The sequence below is a fragment of the Leishmania martiniquensis genome, chromosome 23 (genome assembly GCF_017916325.1).
Source record: "Leishmania martiniquensis isolate LSCM1 chromosome 23, whole genome shotgun sequence".
In the NCBI taxonomy this organism is placed as follows: domain Eukaryota; phylum Euglenozoa; class Kinetoplastea; order Trypanosomatida; family Trypanosomatidae; genus Leishmania; species Leishmania martiniquensis.
The window spans coordinates 739615-762778 of record NC_090158.1 but is presented as its reverse complement, the minus strand read 5'-3'; the positions used below and the strand labels follow the sequence as shown (position 1 = coordinate 762778).

At 60.9% G+C, this 23164-nt stretch overlaps 5 protein-coding genes across 5 annotated transcripts; all 5 read right to left on the bottom strand.

The window, feature by feature from the left end:
- Positions 1-1439: 1439 nt before the first annotated feature.
- LSCM1_06186 (uncharacterized protein) lies at positions 1440-2348 on the bottom strand (the record flags this gene model as incomplete). Its single annotated transcript, XM_067323618.1, has 1 exon — positions 1440-2348. The coding sequence occupies one exon, from the start codon at positions 2346-2348 to the stop codon at positions 1440-1442; it is 909 nt and encodes a 302-aa protein (XP_067178723.1).
- A 7017-nt stretch (positions 2349-9365) lies between these two features.
- Positions 9366-11750, bottom strand: LSCM1_06185 (uncharacterized protein; the record flags this gene model as incomplete). Its single annotated transcript, XM_067323617.1, has 1 exon — positions 9366-11750. One exon carries the CDS (start codon positions 11748-11750, stop codon positions 9366-9368), a length of 2385 nt encoding a protein of 794 aa, XP_067178722.1.
- A 1007-nt stretch (positions 11751-12757) lies between these two features.
- LSCM1_06184 (uncharacterized protein) lies at positions 12758-15655 on the bottom strand (the record flags this gene model as incomplete). The annotated part of the gene is made up of 1 exon (XM_067323616.1): positions 12758-15655. The coding sequence occupies one exon, from the start codon at positions 15653-15655 to the stop codon at positions 12758-12760; it is 2898 nt and encodes a 965-aa protein (XP_067178721.1).
- Positions 15656-16510: 855 nt separating this feature from the next.
- Positions 16511-19039, bottom strand: LSCM1_06183 (uncharacterized protein; the record flags this gene model as incomplete). The annotated part of the gene is made up of 1 exon (XM_067323615.1): positions 16511-19039. One exon carries the CDS (start codon positions 19037-19039, stop codon positions 16511-16513), a length of 2529 nt encoding a protein of 842 aa, XP_067178720.1.
- A 2781-nt stretch (positions 19040-21820) lies between these two features.
- On the bottom strand, positions 21821-22978 carry LSCM1_06182 (uncharacterized protein; the record flags this gene model as incomplete). The annotated part of the gene is made up of 1 exon (XM_067323614.1): positions 21821-22978. One exon carries the CDS (start codon positions 22976-22978, stop codon positions 21821-21823), a length of 1158 nt encoding a protein of 385 aa, XP_067178719.1.
- Positions 22979-23164: the final 186 nt, after the last annotated feature.

Below are 23164 nucleotides of genomic sequence, written 5' to 3'. Positions count from 1 at the left end.
GAACGGAGGAGGAGGGAAGAGCGGGTTAGAGAAAGACGGGGGGAGGGGGAGGGACTGTCCGGCCCTCCTCTCCACCTCCATCACCGTCCCAGCCACCACGGCTGAGTCGGTGGGCGCAGTGCAGCTTTACATGCGCATCTCTTCCTCAGCACCCCCTTTCCTCCTCCGTCGCCCTTCTGCGCTCTCTCTCTTCGAAGATGCTCAGGCAGTTTGCGAGAGAAACTGAAGAAAAAATTACAAAGATGCTTCGCCCTAAGCGCTCACAAACACAAAACAATGCGAAACGGATTGAAGCGAGATGAGGAGGGAGGGTGTGCCTGTGTCTGTCTGTCTTTGTGCGTGCGTGAATGTGTGTGAAGGGGACTGGGGGGCAGTACTGCTGACGGTAATACATACGGACGCTCTTTCACGTCGCCCTCTTGTGGCTCTCACGCCACTTTCGGTCCCCCACCTCCCTCTCCCCCTCGGCACGCAATATCCTTCTCTACAGAGGACACCATACCGACAGCGGACACGGGCGGGAGGGGGAGCGGCGCAGAGGTAACAGATGACTGCAGAGAAACGCTGTTGAAGGGCAGCAAGAGAGGGTGGGTGAAGGGGAACATGAGTAAACAGAAAAAATTTTCGATTTTAGAACGAATTGCCTCCTCCGCTTGGCAGTGTTCGTGCGCGTGCGTGGCGCACACTGTCAGCGGATGCACGCTCCGCCCCCTTCTTCCCCTCCCTGTCCTCCACTTTTTGGGGGCTCTTACAGGCGCGTGCACACGTACACACACAGATATAAGTACACCTGTGCGGGTGCGCATACCTCACGGTGAAGGAGATGAGGAGTAGATGAAGACAGTGAGAAGAGTTAGTAAAAGACAGGCTTGCAGGCGCGCTGCACACGCAGAGGCGCACAGGGACACTCACGTGGCCCCGCCTACACATCCTCTTCACACTACCGAGTTCCAGTGGAGATGCAGCCGTCCAACCTCACTCCACCACCGCCCACACAGGCACGCTTCCGCCCCTCTCTTTCCGCACTCCGCTTACGTCTTGAAAGGGAGAGCAGAGGGGCGGCAATGGGGTGGGGGAGGAGCTCAAACAAAAAAGAGCAGAGAACGACGACGCACAGCAAACGAGGAAGAGAATGCGCCCCGAGGAGGAGGCGCCATGAGAGACACGCACGTGCGCATGCGTGCACGAGCGCTTTCCGAGTGCACGCCGCTCTCCGCCCTCCCTCCCCCAGCACATACACAGACAGACACACAGACAATTATACTTGACAGAATACGAATTCATGCCGATTCGCGGCATGGGATGAGCGTTGGCCCGTGCGCGGAACGATTTCAATCATCTTTCCCGAGGGACAGGAAGAGAAAGAGAGAAGTGAAAAAAGAATAGTGCAGCAACTCTGCGCTTGCCCGTGCGTACTTCTGCAGCGGCCGCTCCATCTACTACGCGTCGATCCTCTTGGAGCGACGCGCGGCAGCCTCCTCCTTGAACCGACCTGCCAGAAAGCCCCTCTCCTCGTGGTAGGTCGCGTAAACGGGGTCTGTGTAATTCGGATCGCCTGCATGCAGAAGAGACGAAAGCTGATGCGTCTGCTCAGCAGGGCGGTAGGACCCACCCAGGCGGTCCCACACGGTCGTGTACTGGCCGTAGTCAAAGTTGAACAGCTCGTGATGTATTGTGTGATGCCCCGTCGTGTTAATAAAGTGCCCACCAAAGTCTACCTGGTCGTGGATTGAGATTGTCCAGAAGTTCACGGCCACAAACAGCGCCATGAAGAGGACGCTGTGGAGGGGGAACAGGTACACAAAGATGTAGTACGGCACACCCTGGCCGAAGCCGTCGACTGGGTTGAAGGCATGCGACGAAAACGGCGTTGTGTACTTGTACGTGTGGTGCAGCTTGTGCACGTGCCTGTAGATGATCGGGTGGTGCAGCCCTCGATGGAAGCAGTACACCATGAAGTCCGTGAACAAGAAGAACAGCAATGGCGAGAGGAGAAAATAAGTCCAGCCGTAGTCGGAGATGTTGTCGTAAAGCCTGCTGTACCCGCGGTACGAGAAGGTCGCTGCCGGCATCATCAGGAACGCCATGAACGGGATCGAGCACACCGCGATCCAAATCTCGTGCCGCACCTGCTCCCGCAACTTGCGAGCATCGTCGGGATCGATTGTCTTTGGGAAGAACTGCCGCTTCAGCTTTCGGAAATACAGAAAATAGGAAACCGACGAGAAAAAGAGGTACATAAAGATGCCGCCAGTGGTGAGGATGAGCCAAAAGACGGGCATCTGGTGCGTTATCCTCGCCCGGTCGACCGGGAGGAGTGAGGCGACGAGGTCAAACGCGCGGTCCATGACTGCAAATCGGTCTGTATGCGCCTGCGGCGGTGCGCGTACCCGCGACGGTTCCTCAAAGCCGGAAAACGAAGCCCTCGCGAAGAGACGGGGGAGGGAGGTAAAGGGCACAGGGTGCGTGAGTGAGCGGCACGGAAAAGTCACAAGATGCGAAGAGAGTGCGCGAAGATGGAGAGCTGGGAAAGGGCGCCGGTCGGGTCCAGCGGCCGAGCAGAAAAAAAAGACAGCGAAGTGGCCTCTTCGATGGAAAGCGGCGCAGTGACCAGTGAGTCAGAGGGGAAACCAAAGCGATGAAAGAGATCAGAAGGAACAGCTACGAATATGTATATAGGGAGAGCGAGCGAGACAGACACCACCAACGTGCGCGTGAGGAGCAATGCGGAGAGGCGCCTGTTTCCCCCTCTGTGTGAGCGCGCGCGCGTGCGTGCAAGTGTCCCGCACTCGAAACTAAGCACACTGGATGCGTGAATGTTGCTGCGGCTTCCCCCCGGAGATCCTCTCGTTCACCCCTCCCGCCCTTCAGAGTGTGAGAGAGAGGCCTTTCGGCTACTTTAGGTGAGGAAGAGAGACTCACGTAGGAAACGAGTTCGCGGCAGACACGCGCGAGCCGACGCAAAGCTACGGGAGGAGGCGGCGGCCAGTGAGAGACGAAAAGAAAAAGAAACGGTGAAAGAGAAAAAATGGGGGATGGGCTGACAATAGCGCGAAGGCGAAAAGCGAAGAGAAGAATGATGACGGAAAGGATGCGTGAGTGCCAAAGGTGCCTCTGATTTTTTTAACGAGCGGCCTCTAGCCGTTCCGTTTGCTCAGTGGCTCGCCGCAGAGAGGGCTCAGAGCGGGGAGAAGGGGTTGAATGAGGGCCAGTGGCGGAGCTATCGGTGCACATCAACAAACTGCGTCCTGGTGAGCATAATTGAAGCTCGGCATGCGCATAAGAGTGCGCGAGACGCGTTGCCGCACAGAGACGCGCGAAGAAGGCCGATGATCTCTGGCGGGGCTTAGTCGGCTGGCATCGCAGCGCGAGAAGCCGCGTGGGCTTCTCCTTGGGGGCGGTGGGAAGAGTCGACGTGCTCCGCCTACATGCGTGCCGTATCATAACGGTATTAAATGCACATACGCATGTGCGCCTATTCTCCGCAAAGACGTGCCGAAGAGCACATGCGGCGCACTCACCTCAGTTTTTTTCTTCTCTCCTGCGACACCCTAACGCCTGCACACACACACACACGTATATACACAGAGACGCACAGACACGCACGCGCGCCGCATGGCATATCTTTTGTGCCGAAGAGCAGCTGAAATGGCGGCGCTTTCGCTGAACGAAACGCGAGACGTCAGCCTGCCGAAGCCGACAGCCCATTGTGGTGTCGAAATGCACAGAAAGACGGGAGGGCGTTAAGCAGGTATGAGAAGGGTGAGGGGGCGGGAGAGGTGAGACGTCAGCACACGGCAGTGCACGCTAATCCATCGTGGGCACACTGCCGCTGGCAGATGCGGAGGACCCCCCCTGTGCAGAGGAGGCCTGCGGAAGCGAAGCGGAGGTCGTGCGGCATGCAGCGTGCAAGTCATGGACACTCGCACCTCAGCACGAGCCACAGCTCCCACCGTGGCCCTCGCCACCGCCAAACTAAGCGAGAGTCGCACTCCCTCACCTAACTCAACACCAGTCGGCAGACGGTGACAGTGAACGTTTCTTCTTCTCGTGTTATTGTGTCCACTCCACCTCAAACAACTCGACAACTGCTGCGCAAAGGCCCACCTGCTCCCCCTGTGCTGCCCTGCGGCTGAGCACTGGCTGTCCGGGATGAGCTCTCCTCCCGCCGAGCCGGGCCATGCGTCTGGCCGGGAGCTCTTCCTACCCCTCTTCAGGCGCATGCCGGCCGACGTCGGGAGAGCGGGGGGGAGAGACGCCGTCCCGCCTCAGGTGAGGGCCCTCGGAGACCCTGCACGCTGCCTGCGTGCCGCCCTTCTCCTTGTGCTGCCTCCAGCACCGGCGTACCATAATGGGGTGTGGAGACTCGTCTCACTGGGGCCTGGGCGACTCGGCGCATGCTCGTTACGCCTCCGGGACTGGGGCTCCAGCAGCCCCATCCGATGCGATGGAGGGGATGCCCCAGATGTCGCAGACGCACACGTCGGCGTTGGTTTGGTATGGACGTCTTCGCGCCTGCTCTGGCGATCGCTGTCACCGCCTCTTCTCACACCCCCGCATGTCCTCTCTGGATGCAGCACACCAGGCGCGCGCGTGCGGTGCTCCCATCTCTCGCAGCCTCGCGCCTCCTGCAGAGCGGCGCCGCTGCCCGAGGAGGGACGCTCGCCTACTTCGCCCTCCCTTTCCGCCGATCTCGTGGGGGGCAGGGGAGGCGGTGGAGCGGGACCGAGTCGGCCGGGCGCGCCCGCGTGTGCCTTGGCAGGGCGGGGAGGCTGGCATGCGTCTGTGGCGGCTGGGAAACTCCGGTCTTTCCTCAACCCGCGCGCCTCCTAGAGCGGCTGTGGGTGTAGCATGCAGAAGGGACCGGTGCAGAGAGATGTGCCGGGGCACAGAGAGCTCTGAGCTTCTCATCCTGAAGGGGCACGCGGGCGGGGGTAGACGCCCGGCGAGGGTAGCCCATGCGGTGCAAGTGAGATGTGCGTAGCCAAGTCGTTGCGGGCACGCCTGTAGACGGAGGCCCGGTGTGCCTTTAGCGCACAACGATCCACGAGCCTCGCGCAGCATATCCGCCACAACACCGTGCCGTGCGCCCTCCTAGCAAACAGAGGCGGGGTAGGGGGCACCACGGTGCCTGCGCTGCAGGCAGGCAGCACGCCATTTGCACTCCATCCCGGCGCTGCCAGTCACCGGCCGCAGCAGGAATCCAAAGTATGCGTACTGTCGTTTGTGCGCAGCTGGGCGCCGATCGCCTGCTGCCGTCTAGGGAGCTCAGCGCCTGTGCTCCTCTGGCGTGAGACACCTGCCGCCAAGAAGCTCTCTTCTCAGTGCGTTGCATCGTGTACAGTGCGGTTTCGGCGCATGTCGGCCTGGCGTCCGGCTCGGATGCCCAGGTCCATCATCCACGTCGTTGGTGTCGGTGCCTCCGGCATGGCCGATTCCGCAGGCCCGTCCGCACTGACACTGTGTGACAGTCCACAGCGGCCAAAGCCAAAGTCGGCTGGGCTGTGCGCACGCGATGGGCGATGGGTCGCGTCGCCACATTCTATCCGCGTCCTCCTCTTCCCTCTGTAGGGCTCGTGCCGAGCGTCGTGAGGAAAGAGGGCGAGTCCGACACAGCAACCGCACCCATCTGTTCGGGCCCCAGTGGACTCACCAGCGCCCGCAGCGGGGCAGCTCCACAGCTTCCCTCCCTCGCGCACAGCGCGTCAGCTGTAAGTGAAGGCAAGCGCAGCTTCTTGCCGCTGTACCCGCATGCAATGTCCTTCCAGAATAGGCAGCGGCTGCTCCTGGCCTGATGTCTGCCTCTATCGCGCCCAACGGCAGGAGCGTGGGAAGGAGGTTTGGAAGACGGGAGAGGCGTCGCTCGAATGCCGCTCGCTTTCTCGCTGCCTCGAGCCTCTGACCGCAGTTCGGCAGGGGCGTAAGACGCTGAGCCACCCGCGGCCTCTGCACATGTCGGGTGTAGCGGGTGCATGCAGAGCTTCGCAGAGGCCGATGCGTGCATACCCATGTGAGAGCTGCCGAAGTGCTGTGGCCACACAGACGCTCGACCTCTACGCACTTACTGTACCAGATACTCAGCGCGTAGCCTCCTCGCGTGCATGCGGCGAACAGCGGCGGCGGCGGTAGCGCAGTGGCACCACCGTGCCGAAAGAGAGCCGCTCGGCCGATCGGCTACCCCGAGCAGATCTCCGCTGTCGGCTCATTTCAAAGCACACACGTTGGCTGAGGCTGCTCTGGCGGGAGCGCGCTCGAAGGCCTTTCCCGAGTTTACAGCGACACTGTCCCATCGCATGGCACCACCGCAGCAAACCTTTGGCTCGATTGGGGCCATGTGCAGAGAAGGGCGGAGACCCTCTGGTGCACCCGAACCGTGTGAGCAGACGGCCCCCAGCTTGGCAAGTCGAACCGTCGCTGCTGCGATAGCCTCTGCGGCGTGTCCGCCGATCCCGCGCAGTGCCTGCGAGTCGACGCCGACAAGACGGGGGTAGCGATCCTCGTTCGAGCATGTGCACTCCCACGGGCGGCTTCCGTCGGCTGCGGTGCCACGCATTGAGGAGGGCACACTGCGTGCTGGCAGCACTCCGCCCCATGAGGCTCTTGGCGGGTCGGTGTCCCATGTTCCAGAGGGTGATGTGCAATGTGACCCGAATGGCATTCCTCTCTGCAGAGAGGGCGAGAGGAGCGTGGCGGCGCCAGCAGAGGAGGCGTGGTGCAGTCCGCTTGTCTCGAGGAACTCCGCCTCCAGCGGGCTCCCTTCCACAATGACGAGAAGAGGGCCTCGACACGACACTGCCGAGAGACGCGGCACGCAAGCCCTGCCGGCTGGCATCTCTTTCTGCGGAAGCGTACACGAGCGCGACGATCGCGCACGATGCCAGTGGCCCAGCGAGAAAGGCGCTGGTCTACGCTGAGCTTCTTCAGTGCGGCGATCTACCGAACCGAGCCCGGGGGCCTCATCCGCAGACACCGGCCGACATCTGCGCATCTGGCCGGTGCTGGACCGCTTTGTGGACGCGCAGGTGTAGGAAGGGGAGGGAGAGGGGGGGACACCGCGGAGCGGCGAGCACGGAAGCCAGGCGGCTGTGGCTGGAGCACATCTTATAGATGGTCGCACAGTCGCCACGAGGTCATTTGTGCGAGTGACTTGCACAGATGGCTGTGCTGGCATCGCAAGGTGGCAGGGCGCAGGCTCATCGTTTCGGCTTGTGCGGCTGTAGAAGGGGCGTACAGTGCGTCCCTCCCTCCACCCAGCAGGGGCACGGCTGATGGCGACGCTCCGGATTGTACCTGATTAGCAGTGCTCTCTTGTCCTTCGTCGGGAGGGCTTTAAAGCGCTCATCGGGAATCGCGCCGACACCCAAGCTGGTGCTGCAGCGGGCTTCACGATGCGCCATTGCGAGCCTGTTCATCATAAGATGGGCGGAGGGGGGCACGAAGAAGATGGGGTGGAGCAGCCAGATGTCGTGTGGATGTCAGCCGGTCGATCGCCACTACTACGTTGGCCTTCTACTCGTATGCGCTGACAAGCTGATCGCCTTGCCTCGCTGCCAACGGTTGTACTAGGCGTTGAGGGAGGGAAGTTGTATCGAGGGCCGATGATCAAAGGTCGCTAGGGGTGAGGGCGTGGCAGCATCGCGTCGGCCATCGATGGCCGACGCTTTGGAAGCTTTTGATGTGCAGATTTGACCGAGGGCGATGCGCGGGCTCTCCACACGGTAGCTCCTCAAGGGCTGACCCCTGACCGCATCCGTTCCGGCGTCCAGAGCTGCCTTAAAGCGTTTTAGCCGCAGACGGCCGCTCTTCTTGCTATTGTGCATCGAAGTCGGCAAATCCCACACTATTCAAGACGAGCAGCTTTTAATTCTGGGCGTCAGACGTGGTTGTGTTGGGTCTGACGGCGTAGGCGCGTGGGGGGAGGGGGTCGCCTTCCCTATTTGGCGCCCTTTTAGGCGGGCGTGGTAGTCAAAGGTGAGCACTGCGTTTTAAACCTCGCGCGCCTTCGGCTCGTTGTCTATGTGGAACGCATAATTTCGGTCCAGCGCTGTCGAATTGACGGCGCCGTGCAGTTTCCACTTCGCGCCCGGATAACAGTACAGGTACAAGTCCTTGACCACTCCGGAACAGGTTCCTCCTCTATCCGTCCAGTGTACTCGATGCGCTGTAGGCATTCAGGGTCGTGCAAACGGTGCTCGAATCACTGATGAAGCCGTGCAGCATTAACGCGACGTCCCCGTGGTGTGCTCGGCGCTGTACCGTGTTGCAGCACCGCTGTCATCTGCACAGCTTGCGCATCCCTCGTCAAGCCGCCTGTGCAGGTGGGCCGAGGCCGGGCGGGTCGTCGTCGAGCGCCTCGCGCCTAGTAACGCGAGCCGATGTCCATCTTAATAGCGTGGGCACCACGTGCAACGTTTCCAGGCATCTGCTGGAGAGCTACCCGTGACAGTAGGCCATGCTCTGCGGCCTGTAGCCCAACGTGAAGCCTATATACGCCTAGCAGGTTGATCGCAGTGAAGGCAGACCGCCACTGCTTCAGCCTCGCCACCCTTGGGAACGAGGGCAGGGCCACCGCACCTACACGTACGCCGTGCGGTATGGGCACCGGGTCACGTCTGGTGCGACTCTTTTTCCCTCCTTTGCCGAAGTGCTGAAGGCCCGCGGGGAGATCCAATGCCGCGCCGCCGGCTGGCGGAAGAGGGGGGAGGTGAATGGCGCCTACTGTAGAGCACAGACTTACAGCGAAGAGTTGAGGAGCCAGGCGAGCCAACATTGTCAGTTGCTGTCCAGTCTATTTCTGTTTCATCTCCTCCACATTCCCGTCTGTGCAGGACCACGCTGAGCATCATTACAACGCACCCGGCGAAGAGAAGCAGTGGGTGGAGGAGCACCCTTGTTGGATTGTCGATAGCTCGTGATGCCTGGGTCTTAACAGGAAGAGAGCCGCCCTCATGCTCGGTACAGCGGCAGCATAGACCTCTCAACTGGTGCCAGGAGAGGGTAGTGAGCTCTCTGCGCGGTGAACTGAGGTAGCCGGAGGAATTTGGGTTCCGCAACATAGACGCGAGATGACCAGGGAAAATTCAACCCTCAGCCGCTGCATCGTAGTCGCAGCGAGGGGCGTTCGATGGCGAGCACACCTTCTACTTGGACGGCGCAGCAGTTGGCCACTTCCGGAATAGCGAGGAGCAAAGAGGTGACCAAAGTGGGCTACTCGTGTGGAAGGTGCCTCGTAGGAAAAGCAGCCAGCTCAGACGATCGTCTCGGCATCGTTTGTTTCTCGCTCTGTACCTGGAGCAGGTCGAGCAACTACGAGAAAAAGGGCGTCGGCGAGGCGCCAACTCTCGTCGGCACGCACCCCATCGACTTCACGCCGGCTCCTTCGCGCCCCCATGTTTGCCGAAGCGGATCGCTGCTTGTTGCCGACGCCTAGCAACCTTTTCAAACTCCTCCACACTTGTGCAGAGAGACTCCCACAGCCGCCAATACACCTCGCCATGCTCTGTGGATGGGTCCTGGCTGTCACCGCAAGCGTCGAGGATAAGATGTGCCTGTGCTGTGTTGCCAGAGCGCTTCTCGATTGCAGCCCAATGAAGTGCAACACGCTGCAAGAGGAGTGCGTTCTGGATGCGTTGAACGAGCGTTCCGCAGTACGTGCGCACTGCATCGTAGCCCCGGCGCTGCTCTGTGAAGGTGATCGAATGCTCTAGAATGCCCTGCAGGAGACGCAGGTGCTCATCGCGCCCCCGAAGCGCTGCAATAGCGACCAAACAAATCTCCTGCATCATGCGGACGGCTGTCCCGTAGAGGCCGATCGCCGCCTCCATGTAAGCACAGCTGACGTGCAGGTCCATGACGGCCGACGGCGCGGTGCGTATGGCGACCGGGGTGACATGCTGTACAAGGCTGAACACCTCACGAAACTGATGCAAAGGTACCTTTCGACCGTCACGGACGTGCAGGAAGGAGAGGTACTGCTCCAGCACGAACAAGTGCGCGGTAGGCTGCTGCCGCGTGGCAGCGACAGCTCTCTCCAGCATCATGACAGCAATCGACTCGTGCTTACAAGCGTAGGCCTTGTGGGCCACGTAGCAGGCGGCCTCAGCGGAGAAGGCGGGCGAGCTGGCGAGTGCCTCGACAAGGTGTCGCCAAGCAGCTGCGTTGGCTGCGTCGTAGGCAGCGCAAATGTCACACCACATGATCCACGCGTGTGGGTGGTTCACCACGTGGGGCAGGGCTGCACTCGACTGGAGAAGTCCGTTTCGGCCGCGCTTCGAGCCTCTACCGCGAGCACCACCGGCCAACCGCTCCGCCAGTGTATCCCTGACGGACAAGGGCGAGGAGGACGACATGAGCTGCACCTCCACGAGAAGACCGAGAAGCTGCACGTTAAGCGCGGCACTGGTGAACGGCACGCACCACGTGCCCTCACTGAGCACCACGACGGCGCTGTCCAGCTTGCCCCCACGAATGAGAGCCTGGGCACAGGAAGAAAACAGCTGTGCCGCTGCCCCCTCCACGCGCGACATCCCTGCAGTACACTGCTGAATAGCCTGGCGATACAGGCCGATGAGATCGTCAAAGGTGGAGCGGCCCGCGTAGACGGCCTCTTGCACCAGCTCCGCACGCTTCAGCCACAGTGTCGCATTGTGCGGACTGTTCCGCAGCTGTGCCTGGTTGAGTAGCAGCGGAAACTCGCGCACAAGTCGCTCGAGATGCCTGAGCGGGTCGCCGTCGCCAAAGAGATGCTGTACAACGCCGTTATACGCGGCGTCGTCCAGCTGATTGAGATCGGGGTCCACCGCGAACGATTCCACGAGCTGATCCTCCACCTCCACGGCAAGGTGGTAGAGCGAGGTCAGCGTCTGCGCCTCAGGTGCCTCGTCTAACAGCTGTCGCAGCTCCTGTCGACCCTCCCGCATGTGCCCCTGACCGTAAAGAAAAACCGCAAACGCCATGGAGAGCTCCACTGGGGAGGCGCACCGCGACTTTCCAAGGTCGATCAGCTCGCGCAGAGGGCGGATGTCGCCTGTGAAGCGCCAGCCCTTCCCCTGCAGGGCTGTTTGCACCGTCTGCCAAAAGCTCACGTCGCCCAGGAGCAGGTCGCGCTCCTGGACGGCGACCTTGTCCGCCTTACCGGGAAGTCCCAGGTGCACGCACTCTTGGAGGAATGCATTGAAGTCTCCCTTCTGCGCGAGCACCTGAAAGTACTCCCGCTTCGCATGCAGCGAACGGTGGAAGGACAGGTAAAGCCGCCAGACGGCTCGGACCGTAGCACTGGGCACGACAGGTTGCGCGCACCAGCGCTTTGCAACTTTCCAGAGGAGATGATGCTGAGTCGCTGGCAGCGCTGCGAGGGCACGTGCAAGTACGTGTCGTGCCATTGTCACACGCGGCACTTCAGCGGCAGCAACAAACTCCATGTAGCCGACCCAAAGCATCGGCATTTGGGGAAGCGCCGCCAACGCCCGCTCGTACACCTCGCGCACAGACTGGAACCACTCGCTCGGCCGACAGAGCCTACTGGTCTCCAGCTGGCGGTAATGAATGTAGGCCATCCACAGCTTGTAGGAGGAAGCGAACGCACGCAGGGCGCGCTCGTACACGAGCGTTACGGCGTTCGCCCTTTCCACCGGATCAGCCGCGGCGGTCGCAGCGGTGGTGCGGGCCAGCTCGGCCCATGTCTTGGGCGAAGCCGAGGCCTCTTTCACTACCTCCCACTGTAGGGCACTCACTCGCGGGTCACCGTCCATCTAAATATCGCCTTTTCCTGGTCGTTCAGTTTGCTAGGTTTGTGGAGACTCGTAGACAGACGCGCACGCCGCGCAAGTCAGTGACGACTTTTGTGCGCGCGCACAGGTCGTCAGCTGTGAAGAGCGCGTTGATCCTCCGATGGTGCCGACGAGCGCGCGGTACTTTTCCTGATGCTGTACGTTGCACGGCACTTCAGCAGCAAAGTACGGACACTTTCAGTGAGAGTGATAATACCGAAGATGCAAAGCAACGGACGAGGAGCGAATATGGAGAGAGGGAGAGCGGGTGGATGAGGGGGGAAGGAGAGGGGAGTAGAAGGCAATCCAGGACGTCCTCGAGACGGAGAAGGCGGGTGCTCGCAGCCTTCTACAAGCCGGCAGCAGACGTGAGGAAACGTGGTAGAGGCGGAGAAGGATTCGGCGTTGCCAGCGCACGAAAGAGTGGAGACGCCTTCACTCGCGCGCCGGTGCATACGCGATTTCTAGTGCATCCTTTACAGCGCACGCGTTCTCTCCGCCTCTTTGTGCAACCATCACAGCGGTGCCAGCATGGCCGAGATGAGGGGAGACGCTCCAGTTGCTGCAGTCACAAAAGAGATGCGACGGACATGACCGACGCACGAGGAATCTCGCGAAAAACTGCGCTGCGCAGCCCACTGTGATTAGACACAGGAGAGGGGAGAAAGAGGAGATCAGCACCCCTGGCAGCGCAGATTCGCGTAAGGCGGCAGCGCACCTGCGCGGAGCCAACGTGAGTCGTTCCCTTTTTCGACTGACGTGTCTGTCAGTGGTCTGCTCCCCTTGCCGCAAAACCGCTCTCGCGCCGTCCGACGTTGATCCACACAACGCTGGCGCTGCGTTCCGCCAAACGCTCAGGCGCAGATGCGCTTGCTGCTCCCTCGCGCGTACATGGGGCCGGGAGGGAGGGGGTGAAAGCGGCCATATCACAACACTGCATCCCGATCGCAGGCAGCAATGCAGGCGTCTGCTGGCACCCTAACAGTCGGCTAAGCTGCCTTTGTGCAGTCAGCATCCTCTCGAAGAACGCCAAGGCGGAGGCAGCCCAAGAGCAGTGTCTCCGAGTATGAACGGAGTATCTTCGCGCACTGCTTCGCCTCAGCAGGAGTACAGGCAGCGAGTTCTGCAAGGCGAGAGGTCGATGGGGCGAGTGCGACCATCAGCCGCTGTTCCTCTGCGCCGCACTCACCTACCACCTCTGCAGCAATGCGCGTCATCAAGGCAGTCACCGATGCCTCGTCCTCCAGCTCCTTGCGCAGGTTCGAGGAGCTCTGTAGGTGCTCGTCTGCCTTTGTGATGACTCGGAACAGCTGCTGCCTTGCGTAGGTCAAGTGCTCTTTAAGACGAATCCTTATTGATGTGTACTGGGCCCTCGTCAAGTCTGCCGCTTCGGCAGCCAGAAACACGCAGCATCGCACTCCCGTCTGCGCAGCGTCGTAAACCGCTGGCAGGCGACTTGCCGTAACGCAGCAGAGAACGACGCGGAAGCACATCCCTTGGCGCGAGTCGCACCGCGCGTTTTCGCGGTTCAACAAAAATGAGATACTCGTGGAGAGCGTCGACAAGCCGCAGCCTGCGTACCCCACATTGCAGCAGAATGTTGTACGGGCCACCTCGCGCCGCAGCTCAAAGCAGTGGCACAGCGCCCACAGCACCATCGGCTCCTGCCAATACGGAAGCGGTGAGCCGAAAGTCGAGTCGGCCTCAGTCTTGAAGAAGTCGGAAAACGCCTGACAAAAGCTGCCAAGAGAGAGCTCGCTGCAGAGCAGCCGGTCCATGTCCACCGATGAAGATTGCGCCGTGATGATGTGGTACTTTGTGTGCGCGTACAAGTATGCCTCAATGCACGCGAGCGGGGCGTCATCATTCACCTCCGCGCCATCATAAAGCACGCGGAGCATGCGCAGAAGCGTGTGGCGGTACGATGACTCACCGAGGAGCGGCAGCCCGCAAAAGAGGCGCTGCCTCCACGATGCGCACCGCGAGGTCCACCTCTGCATGTCGGTGAAGCCGTCGTCAGTCCACTCGTCCAGCGCGTTCTTCAGGAAGGCCGCCTCGTTGCCCGGAACACGCAGAGCCGGTACCTCGCTCACCGACGCGTCTGTCGTCCTCGCAGAGAGACGGGCCGAAACACTGGTCATGAACTCCAGCATGCTGCTGCCAGCCTTGGCCGTTGCGTTGGCCCCTGTAGGCGAGAGGAGGACTTCCGCGGTAGAGGCGAGAGCGCAGAGGGACTCGAAAAGGGGATTGCGCAGCGCGTTGCTTCTCTCGATCGGATACGCGGTGCCCTCGGTGCGAGCCATTACATACAGCGGCTGCAGCTGCAAGGCGCACTCGATGAGCCTCGGAGCAGCTTCCACACTCCATGGCGCGGAGGTCTGCTGCGCGGCACGAAACAGCTCGAACAGGTCCTCTGGGAGCGTCACCGTCGCCAGCCCCGGAGCAAAGGCCGTGCCCAGAGATGTTTGCACAAGAAGATATGCCGATATGCTCCATGGCGCTCCCCTACGCGATCCGCCAGCGGCTGTGCACTGCTGCACCCAAGTCAAGAGACAGGTGGTGCACTCGAGCTGAAGCGGCGCTCTAACGGTGACGCGCGGAAAAAGAGGAGTGCCGCGCTCATAGGACGGCGCCAATGTTAATCGAGGATAGTAGTGCAGGTTAACACCCTTCACGGTTGTGTGCAGGAGCGGGCCTTCGGTACGGCACCTGACGGACGTAATAGACGGCAGCAGCCATTGCGGCGAGGACGGAAAGAACAGCTCTGCGAGCGCGCGTAGCTGCCCCATCACATCGAAGACCTCCTCCTCCTCCGCTTTGGAGAACAGTTGGTCTGGTGATGACAGACGAAAGTGCAGCCCAATCCCGTCTGTGAGTCGGCACTGCACCCCCAAGAGCGCGTTGCGGTAAAATCCGTTTGCGTAGCCGAGCGGCGGCGTGTCAGCAGCGATGCCGGAGCCCCTCTGCGACAGGGCCGCCATATCGCCCGCGGCAGGCGCGAACTCGCTCAGGGGCAGCTGAGTGAAGTGTAGGACCTGCCCACTTAATGGGAGGGTGTGTGCCAGCAGGCGCGGGCCCTCCTTTAACAGCAGGCGGGGCGTCCCGTAGGTGATGCACAGGACCGACGTGCACAGAGAGGGGCACGCCGTCGTGAGGAACGACAAGAACATCAGTGCGGCGCGTAGGGCAAGACGGCCGCTGTCTCCCACCCCGCAGAAGACGAGCGACGCCGCCTCCTGCTGTATCATAGTTAACAACTCCACAGCGCGGGTACGCTTCCCTGTGTGCACCCGCGCTGTGGCGACCATGTAGTACACGGTTCTCGCCTGCCCAAGCGGGAGCGCAGCGGTGCCGCTGTAGACGATGCGATAACTGTGTACAGCGACGTCGCCTTCGAGCGTGTAGGAGGCACGATTCCCGTCGAGCGCTGCCATGTTGTCGGTGGTGGAGCTTCGGGCGTCCCCCAGCGCCTCGACGTCTTCTGCTGCGGTGTTCGCACAGAGGTAGAGTGCATCGAAGACGCACACAGGTGGTTGAGTAGCGTAGAGCCAGGGTATGTGCACGTTGCAGGACGCTGTGAATGCCACCTTGGCGGAAACGAGGCCAGCAATGGAGCCTGCGATGCTTGCCTTGGCCACCACTCGCACGTAGTACGTCTCCCCCTCGTGTGGTGTCGCCAAGAGGACGAAGGTGTCTCTGCCGGCGGTACGGCAGGGTTGCTGTGCAGCTCTGCAAGAGCAGTTGTACTCGATCTGGTACTCCCACGCAATGTGCCCCGCGAAGGACTTGCTGTGTGGTGTGCGCGGATGCTCCCAGCACAGCACCGCATGTGATGCGAACACTGCCACCACAGTCGGCGGCTCAAAAGCCAGCGAGGCGGGCGGCATGACCCACCGCCCCACTCCTACTCAAAGGCACAAGAAAACGCAGAGGAAGCGGAGATGGCACGCCCTGGTGCATGCAGGGAGGACGTCGCTGGCGAGCGCGTACTCACGCGCCCTTTGATGTGCTTGTGTCTCTCACAGCACCTCGAGAGAGATGTGGAACTCTCCGCAGAGACAGTCTATTCCGCCACACCGCACCTCTGCACTGCAGGAGCGAAGGGAGGCCAAGATGGTGAGGAAAGGAGGTGCCGCTAAGTGGGCAGCAGCGGAAGAGCGTTCGCTTGCACCCCCATTCTGCGCCTCACCCCCCCCTCTCCCTCGCACTCCCTGAAGAGTTGCCGCACTGCACAGCTTTCCTACCCTCCCCAGCAAGGGCCTGTGTGCCTTATTTTTCTTTCTCGAGGCCGTGAATAGAGAAGGCGGGCACAAGAGCTCTTTTCCGATAGCGACGTCCTCGATGTGCTACGACAACGACGGCATCAGCACGTGGAAACGCTCAGCACAGATATGAGTACAACGCAAGCGCAGGACAGCGAGTGGCGGGCAGAGATGCGGTGAGCATAGAAGGGAAGAGGAGGGAGGTGAGAGAGGAAAGCGTAAGGAGACAAAATCACCAACGCAGAGGGGAGCGGAAGGCGCTGCGCCGATCGAGCGCGCGGGGGCATACGTGCGGAGTGGCGCTGCCTCGTACTTGCTCAGAGAGACAGAGAGGAGGGATGAGCCGACAAAGCAGTGGCACACGCACGCAGGCATGCGCAGCGTAGGGCTGCACAAAAGAGGATGTTGGGGGGGATGGAGGGCTTTCGTGCAATCGTAAAACGGCGGAGGCGCTTGCGCACTCTGCGCCACCGTCGCAGCCTAGTCAGTCACCAAAAGAGGATGGAGAACACCCAAGCTGGCAGCCGCCTCCAGAACGAGGCAGCGCCACGCGAATGTGGCACCAGCGCCTGGGCCCAAGAGCAGCGGCACCTCCTGGTAGATGCAAAGACTCAGATAATGCGGCAGTCCGATCATATTCCCTGCTGACCCCTCCAGTGCGCTCCAGGTGAGATGATGCACCTCACCAAAGAGGGAAAGGCAGCGGCGCACCGTACGGTAGAAGAGCGTTGCGCTGCAAGCCTCTCCGCTGAGCTGCAGGAGAAGGTGGAAGAAGAAGGTGGCCGCTACCGCGTCGTGCATCAGCAACTCCACCGGTAGTGCGTCCATCTTCGCCCACATCGACTCTGCAGCAGTTTCGTCGCCCGATGTGCACATCACCTGGAGTGCGTACGCAGATACCCACTCGACAGGTGGGGAGCGTGAGAAAGGCAGCTGAAAGATATCCCGAAGGCGCGATGGGTCACCAAGCTCCTCTGGAGTGAGGTCGTTCTCCGCGCAGAAGGCCAGCACGGCATCCTGTGCATCCTGCGAGAGGGGTGATCCCCATGCACGGAGACGTCTCTGCAGCAGAAAAATCAGCGTACAGGAGGACCCTTCGTTGTGCGCGAGGGCGTCTGCCACGGAAGCTGCCGCATGCACCGACTGCTGCTGAGCAACCGCATCCACGTACTCACTATAGAGAACGCCCTGCGCCAGCGGCGACTCCGGCACCGTCTTTTCCACAACGCGCTCTGCATACGCCAGTCGGTGAGAAAACGTCCGTAGAATGCTAAGCTGCAGCGCCGAATCACAGGTGCTCACAAGTTGCGCGTCGAAGCGGTCACGCTTGTACGACGCCACAAGCCTCAATGCTGCATACAGCGCCTCACGACCGCTCTCTGGCGGGTTAGTCCCATCCGACGGCGGCAGCTCCAGAGCTATGTCGGAGATGGCGGCCAGAGGGAGGAACTTGGCGTAGCGCATGTGGCCAGTGCGGCGTAGTGCAACCATGAGCAGCGCCAGGTTCTGACGCGCCAGTGGCAACAGAAGGGTGGCCACACCTGCTTCCGTGTCGGCGCTCAAAAGAGGCGCTAGAAACGCCAAAGCCGCGGCCGCATCTGTCTCTGCCACGTGGGCAAACACGCGGGCCAGCAAGTAGGCAACGTGGCGTGCCACGCTGGAGGCGTACTGCCCACAGTCTAGGCCGGCCACGACAGAAGCTGCTGCCTGAGCAGAAAGGGTGCGGCAGGCTGCCAGACAACTCTCAAGCACCTCAGAGTTGCCGCCACCGCTGCTCACTACCGCGAGGACGTACTGCATGTGCAACTCGGGCGAGCGAGGAAACAGCTCAACGCCTTGGCGCCCTAGCCATCGCCGCAGCGCAACATCCTCTACAGCGGCCAGCATGCAACGCCACGAGAGGGAGCTCGGATGCGACTGAAACTGTGCAGCAGCTGCAGTAGTGAGCGAGAAAGAGTCGGTGCTGGGAAAAAGGTTCTGTTGCTGCTGCTCGACTGCGTTCCAGCACTCCCGCTCCTCGGTGTTTCGTAAAAGTGCGGCGCGGGAAGGTGCAGACCGCTGCGCGTCGATCGTCTTCAAAACAGGGGCGCTCATCATCGAAAGCGTCGACTGTTTCCCCGAAAGAAGCCACGCATGCAGACCGGTCACGATCAGCCTCTGCAGGGCCTCACAGACTAGGGCACAAACTAAGGAGATGGAGTCGGCGTGATGCACGTGGCGCGCGAGGCTAGCCGTCAAGCGGGTAACGGCGCAGAGATGCTCATCGAGCACTGAATGGCAACGGATAAAGTCTAGAAGGACGGCGACAGCCATCTTGACGTGGGTCAGTTGATCGCGGTGCCAGTACGGGCACGCAGCGTTGCGGCACACTGCTGCGCTGAGGGCAACACGTTCCTCTGGGTCGCTCAGCGTACCATTCGTGTCGCACTCCATGAGGCAGGGCTCGTCGAAGAAGAAGGGCGGCTTGACAGCTTGCTCTTCTTCGCTCCACTGAAAGAGCGACGCACAACGCTGCAGGAACGCACGCACATCCGTGGCTCGTGGTGGGGCAGCATGAGCAACACAGCTGGGAAAGAGGGACAGGCCGTGCACCGACAGCGGACAGGCCACGGAGATGTGCAGATCCACGGCGCCTACGCCCTTCACAGTTGATAAGCCAGTCAGCTCACCGCTATAGGAAGTGTGGCTGCGACTAATGCTCTTCTGATAATGAAGCTGATTCCGCACACCGTGGACGATTCGCTGACCTTCTTCGAGGAGCGTGAGGTTCGGCTCCAGCTCTGCTCGCAGGTTCTCCAGCTCCTTCGTCAGCTGCTCTATTCGAAAGCGCTGGTGACTGGTACTTCGCTCCACGGCGCCGAGTTGTGTCTCCACGTGCCGCCAATGCTCCTCCAGCGCTTTGAGCTGCCTTGCCACCGCAACTCTCTCAAGTCGGCGTCGTAGCTTCTGTAAGTCAGCGTGCACCCAAGAGGCTGCAATAGCGAGTTGCCGCGCCGTCCCATCAGACATGTCTCGAGAACGGAACGGCAGCCAATCTTCTCTCGATCGACACTACTGGAGGAATGGCCCGTTCGTGTGTACACGCCTGTGCGTTGGTGGAAGCTGCTTGGTGGTGGGCAAGAGCACAGGGCATGTGCAGAAGAACACGTTTTATCTTTAGAGGGCGGCCTCTGCACCACTTTCAGCTACCCGCAACAACTGGCGTCGACGACTAAGGGAAGCTAAGGGGACCAGAGGGAGGGGGCAGTGAGGGCACAGGAAAAAGCGAAGCAGAAAGTGTCTGTCATCCGCTGGCACATAGACGTTGTCCTCTCATCCCCTCACGTCTCCCATGATACGGAAGCCATGCACGGGTCGCAGGAAAGCATCGAGAGAGGAAGAGGAAAGCGGAAAAAGGCCTGTGCCCTGCGAGCAGCGCGCACTGCCACGCTTCTCGAGCGGAGCGGTGCCGTGCATGTGCTACTCTGTGCGTATGCCGCACTGTCCGACATCTTTGTGAACAGGTGAAGCCGACACAAGTGCGGCGCACAATGCGCTAAGCGTTTTAGTACTCTGACCCCGTAGATTGAACGATACACTGCATCGACCGCTCATGACAAATATGAAACATTGCTCACGGCAAACAGACAGACGTGCGCCGCACAGCCGCTCCTACAGCGATGGGGATGACAGAGAACAAGAAAGCGGGCGGGGACGATCGGCGAGCAGGGCGGTGGCCGATGAGGGGAAAAGAGCGACGACGTGTATTAACGCACAGAAGGGAGAGAGGCGCACGCGTCGCCAGCTTATCAGTAGGGGGGCGAGAGAAAGACACACACATTGAGGCGGCGCTGTTCAACCACGACATTCGGCAGATCCGCCAAAGTCTACCGAAGGGAGAAGGGGAGCAAAGCGGTAGCCCGCGGGAGTAAAGGAGAGCCGGGAGTTGTGGCTGCTTGCCCAATGCCGCCCCAAACCCGCTTGCGCAGGCACGCACTGCGCCAAGGACTGCTAGAAGAGGTGAAAGCCGAAGAGGAGAGCAGGCAGGAGAGAAACGGGATGCGTTCACCGGGTTGCGAGAAGCAGGCGAGCTCATCGAGAAGGAGGTGAACAGGCTAGCGCATACGCTCAGCACCGCTCAGCAGCTCCACTCTGCCCCCCTTCCTCCGCTTCGCTTCCTCAGCCCTGCCGTGGGCCCCCTCGACCTATCACTTACGCGCCGACATCTTTCCTACTAAAGAACGGCACGTGAGAAAAGCTGCCCCGAGGCGGCGAGCTCATAGGTCCGTGCGTCACTCCTACTCACGTTTTGCGCCAGAGATGAGAAAAGGGGGAGAAAGAGAACGCGTGTGTGTATGTGTGCACCCGCCGGCGCATCCATTCACCCCACCACCACCCCGCGTCCGTCTCCGACAACAGCGCACCAGAGGCGCATCACGCATAGGCGCACAAAGAGGGTACGACATGGATGCGCCACTTTGAAACGGTTGGGAGCGAGTGAAGTGGGGAGGGTACTCCGGCGCCATGCCTGTTGCTCTCACGCGCTCTTTCCTTTTTTCGCTACCTCTCTAAGAGATCCATCGCGCGCAGATTCGCGAGCACTCACAACCAAAGGCGATGGCCTGACACATGAAAGATGCGGCGCCTACGAGCCCACACACTTACAGGAAACAGATTTGCCTACTAAGACACAACGACAGAGGGGCACACAGAGAGAGAGAGAGACGCGCGCGTGCAAGAATCCTCTTCCATAAGGGAAAGAGAGAGCACTTCGGTGCTTAAACACTTAGGCACATGCAAACACGCACACACACTTCTTATTCTTCGCTTCGATGAAGTCAGACACTTCGGGGAAAGTGGAAACAGAGAGAGAGACGAAACTAAGAGAAGCCTCCGCCGCATGCCCGGTGCGCGCGTGCCCATCGCACGCCTCATCAGGGCAGTGAGGCGAACACAAAGAAAAGGTGAGGAAGTCAAACGAAATTGTGAGGGTGTCAGCTCTGCACTCCGTTCTGAAGAGCGTGAAAGCCACCGAGAGAGCATTGAGGGGGAGGGGGGCGCCGTCCACCCCTTTCTGCCTCGACTCCCCCCCATTCACACTCATCCGCGCAAACCCACCGAGAGAGCGAGAGTGCGCACGGCGGAGAGCGGCACGCACAAATCGAAAAGCCAAAATGAGCGTAAGAAAACGAACGCACGAAATTCTCTTTGTTACACAGCGGGAGTGTCTGCTGCGCAGGGGCAGACAGGCAGCACCGCCGGTCCGCTTGTCTGTGGGAGGGAAGGGAGGGGGAGGCTTGTCGAGCATCCGAGCAGACGTCACTTCGCGCGTTGTCTTGTCCACTCGCCATCACCATCTCGTCGCTGTAACTCTTCTTCGGGGCACGGTGGGAAGGGCGCGGCCTCACACTCGCCGTGTCAACTTCACTGAGCGTCGACATGTTCTCAAAGATAAAGCACGGCGTATGGCAGAGAAACAGCGGAGGGGTAACGGCAACGGCTTCCGCGGTTGCCTGTTGGTTGGCGAATGTGCTGATCTGTGCTCCGGTATGCATTGTCAGAGCACTGCGTACGTGCTGTGCGGCATTTGCTTTGCGTTCTAACCTTTTAGGTGCCTGCACCGGCAGGGGGCGGGGGGCACCGTCCGAGCCGGTGTTCGTGCCCGCCCACACAGCTGCCAGCATGCGCGAGGTCGAAAAGGGGTACGTGAGCCATCAGCTGCAAGAGACCCTCGTGTCAGAGTTCGAAGTGCGGCTTGGGCTGCACGCCTGTGTGCGCAGCTGCCTGAGTTTGTGGGGGGGCGAGTACAAGCTACGCCTCTACGGTGGACAGCATTGCTGGGGACGTCGCAGATGCCTCCACCGTCTCCGTGGTAGAGTAGTGGATGGAGCGCTGCGCGAGGTGCATCGGCTGAACGTGGTTCAGCATGATAGCGGCGAGAATCACGCTGAGATAAACATACGAGAAGACGAAGCAGCCGCGGCAGTGGCGCACCGGATCATTGTGAAAGAGCAGCGACTTGTAGATCATGAGCGCGTTGGCGGCCGCCGTCACCGAGTAGTACCACGACCCCTCCACCTCCATGCCGGCGAACGTCGGGCAGATGAGAGTGAGGACAGCCATCACCACAGAGAGGGCAACGGCGTAGAAGGAAGCACGCCAGGGATTATAGAAGGCCAGCATCTTGTAGCCGGCCGCCTCGTAGTCGCGTCGGCAGTGAAAGGCGAGCCCGTTGAAGTGTGGGATTTGCCACACAAACAGAAACGTCGCCAGCAGCCACACCGGCGGCGTGATGAAGCTGGCGACCGCAACGCCGCCCATCAACGGTGGGACGCCTCCCACAACAGAGCCAAACCACGTATTGAGGGCGGAGACGCGCTTCAGCGGGGTGTAAACGCAGACGTACAGAAACCAGTTGAGGACGCCCAACGCCGCTGCCGGTGGGCTCGCGCAGTATAGCAGCCCAGTGCCTAAACTGAGCTCCACGCCGGAGATGGCCGCGGCCACCTGTGGTGAGAGAAACTTCATCGGCAGAGGGCGGCGGCAGGTACGCTTCATCAGCCGATCATACGGTGCCTCTATGATCTGATTTGCCGTGTTGGCAGAGCAGGACTGCAGCATCGTGCCGGTGGTGACGGCGGCGGCAATGAAGGGACTGGTGCCGCCAGCAATGACGTACCCCGCCAACGCGGTGGCGGCCACATAAGCAGAAAGCTGCGTCTTACCCATCTGCGACACCATCGCCGAGATGGTTGGCGTCCGGCGGTCGCATAGGTCTACCTCCATGGGACAACGCGTGTGCGGTGTGGTGCCCACAACGGGGCAGTGCTCCGCCGCCCCTTGCGCCATGGCCGTGGCAGACCCTTCTTTGGCCCGGTGGTATGGGCATGCCGTGAAGGTCCCCGACAGCAGCCTGCGCTGCGTCAGCCCGAACAGCTGCGCATGCCGAGCCGCCGTGATGCGCCACATCGTCTCCTTTGCAGTTCTTGGGCTACGCGGCAGTGTAGGCCAGACACGTACGACGCACACAACGGAGAGGGAAGAGAAAAAAGGGGTCGTTCGCGCCGTATCGATCGTGACGTCTTATGGCGATAGCGCCGTGAGAGAGAGGAGAGACGCGAGCACGCACACGCACTGAAACAGAGATGGTGCAGT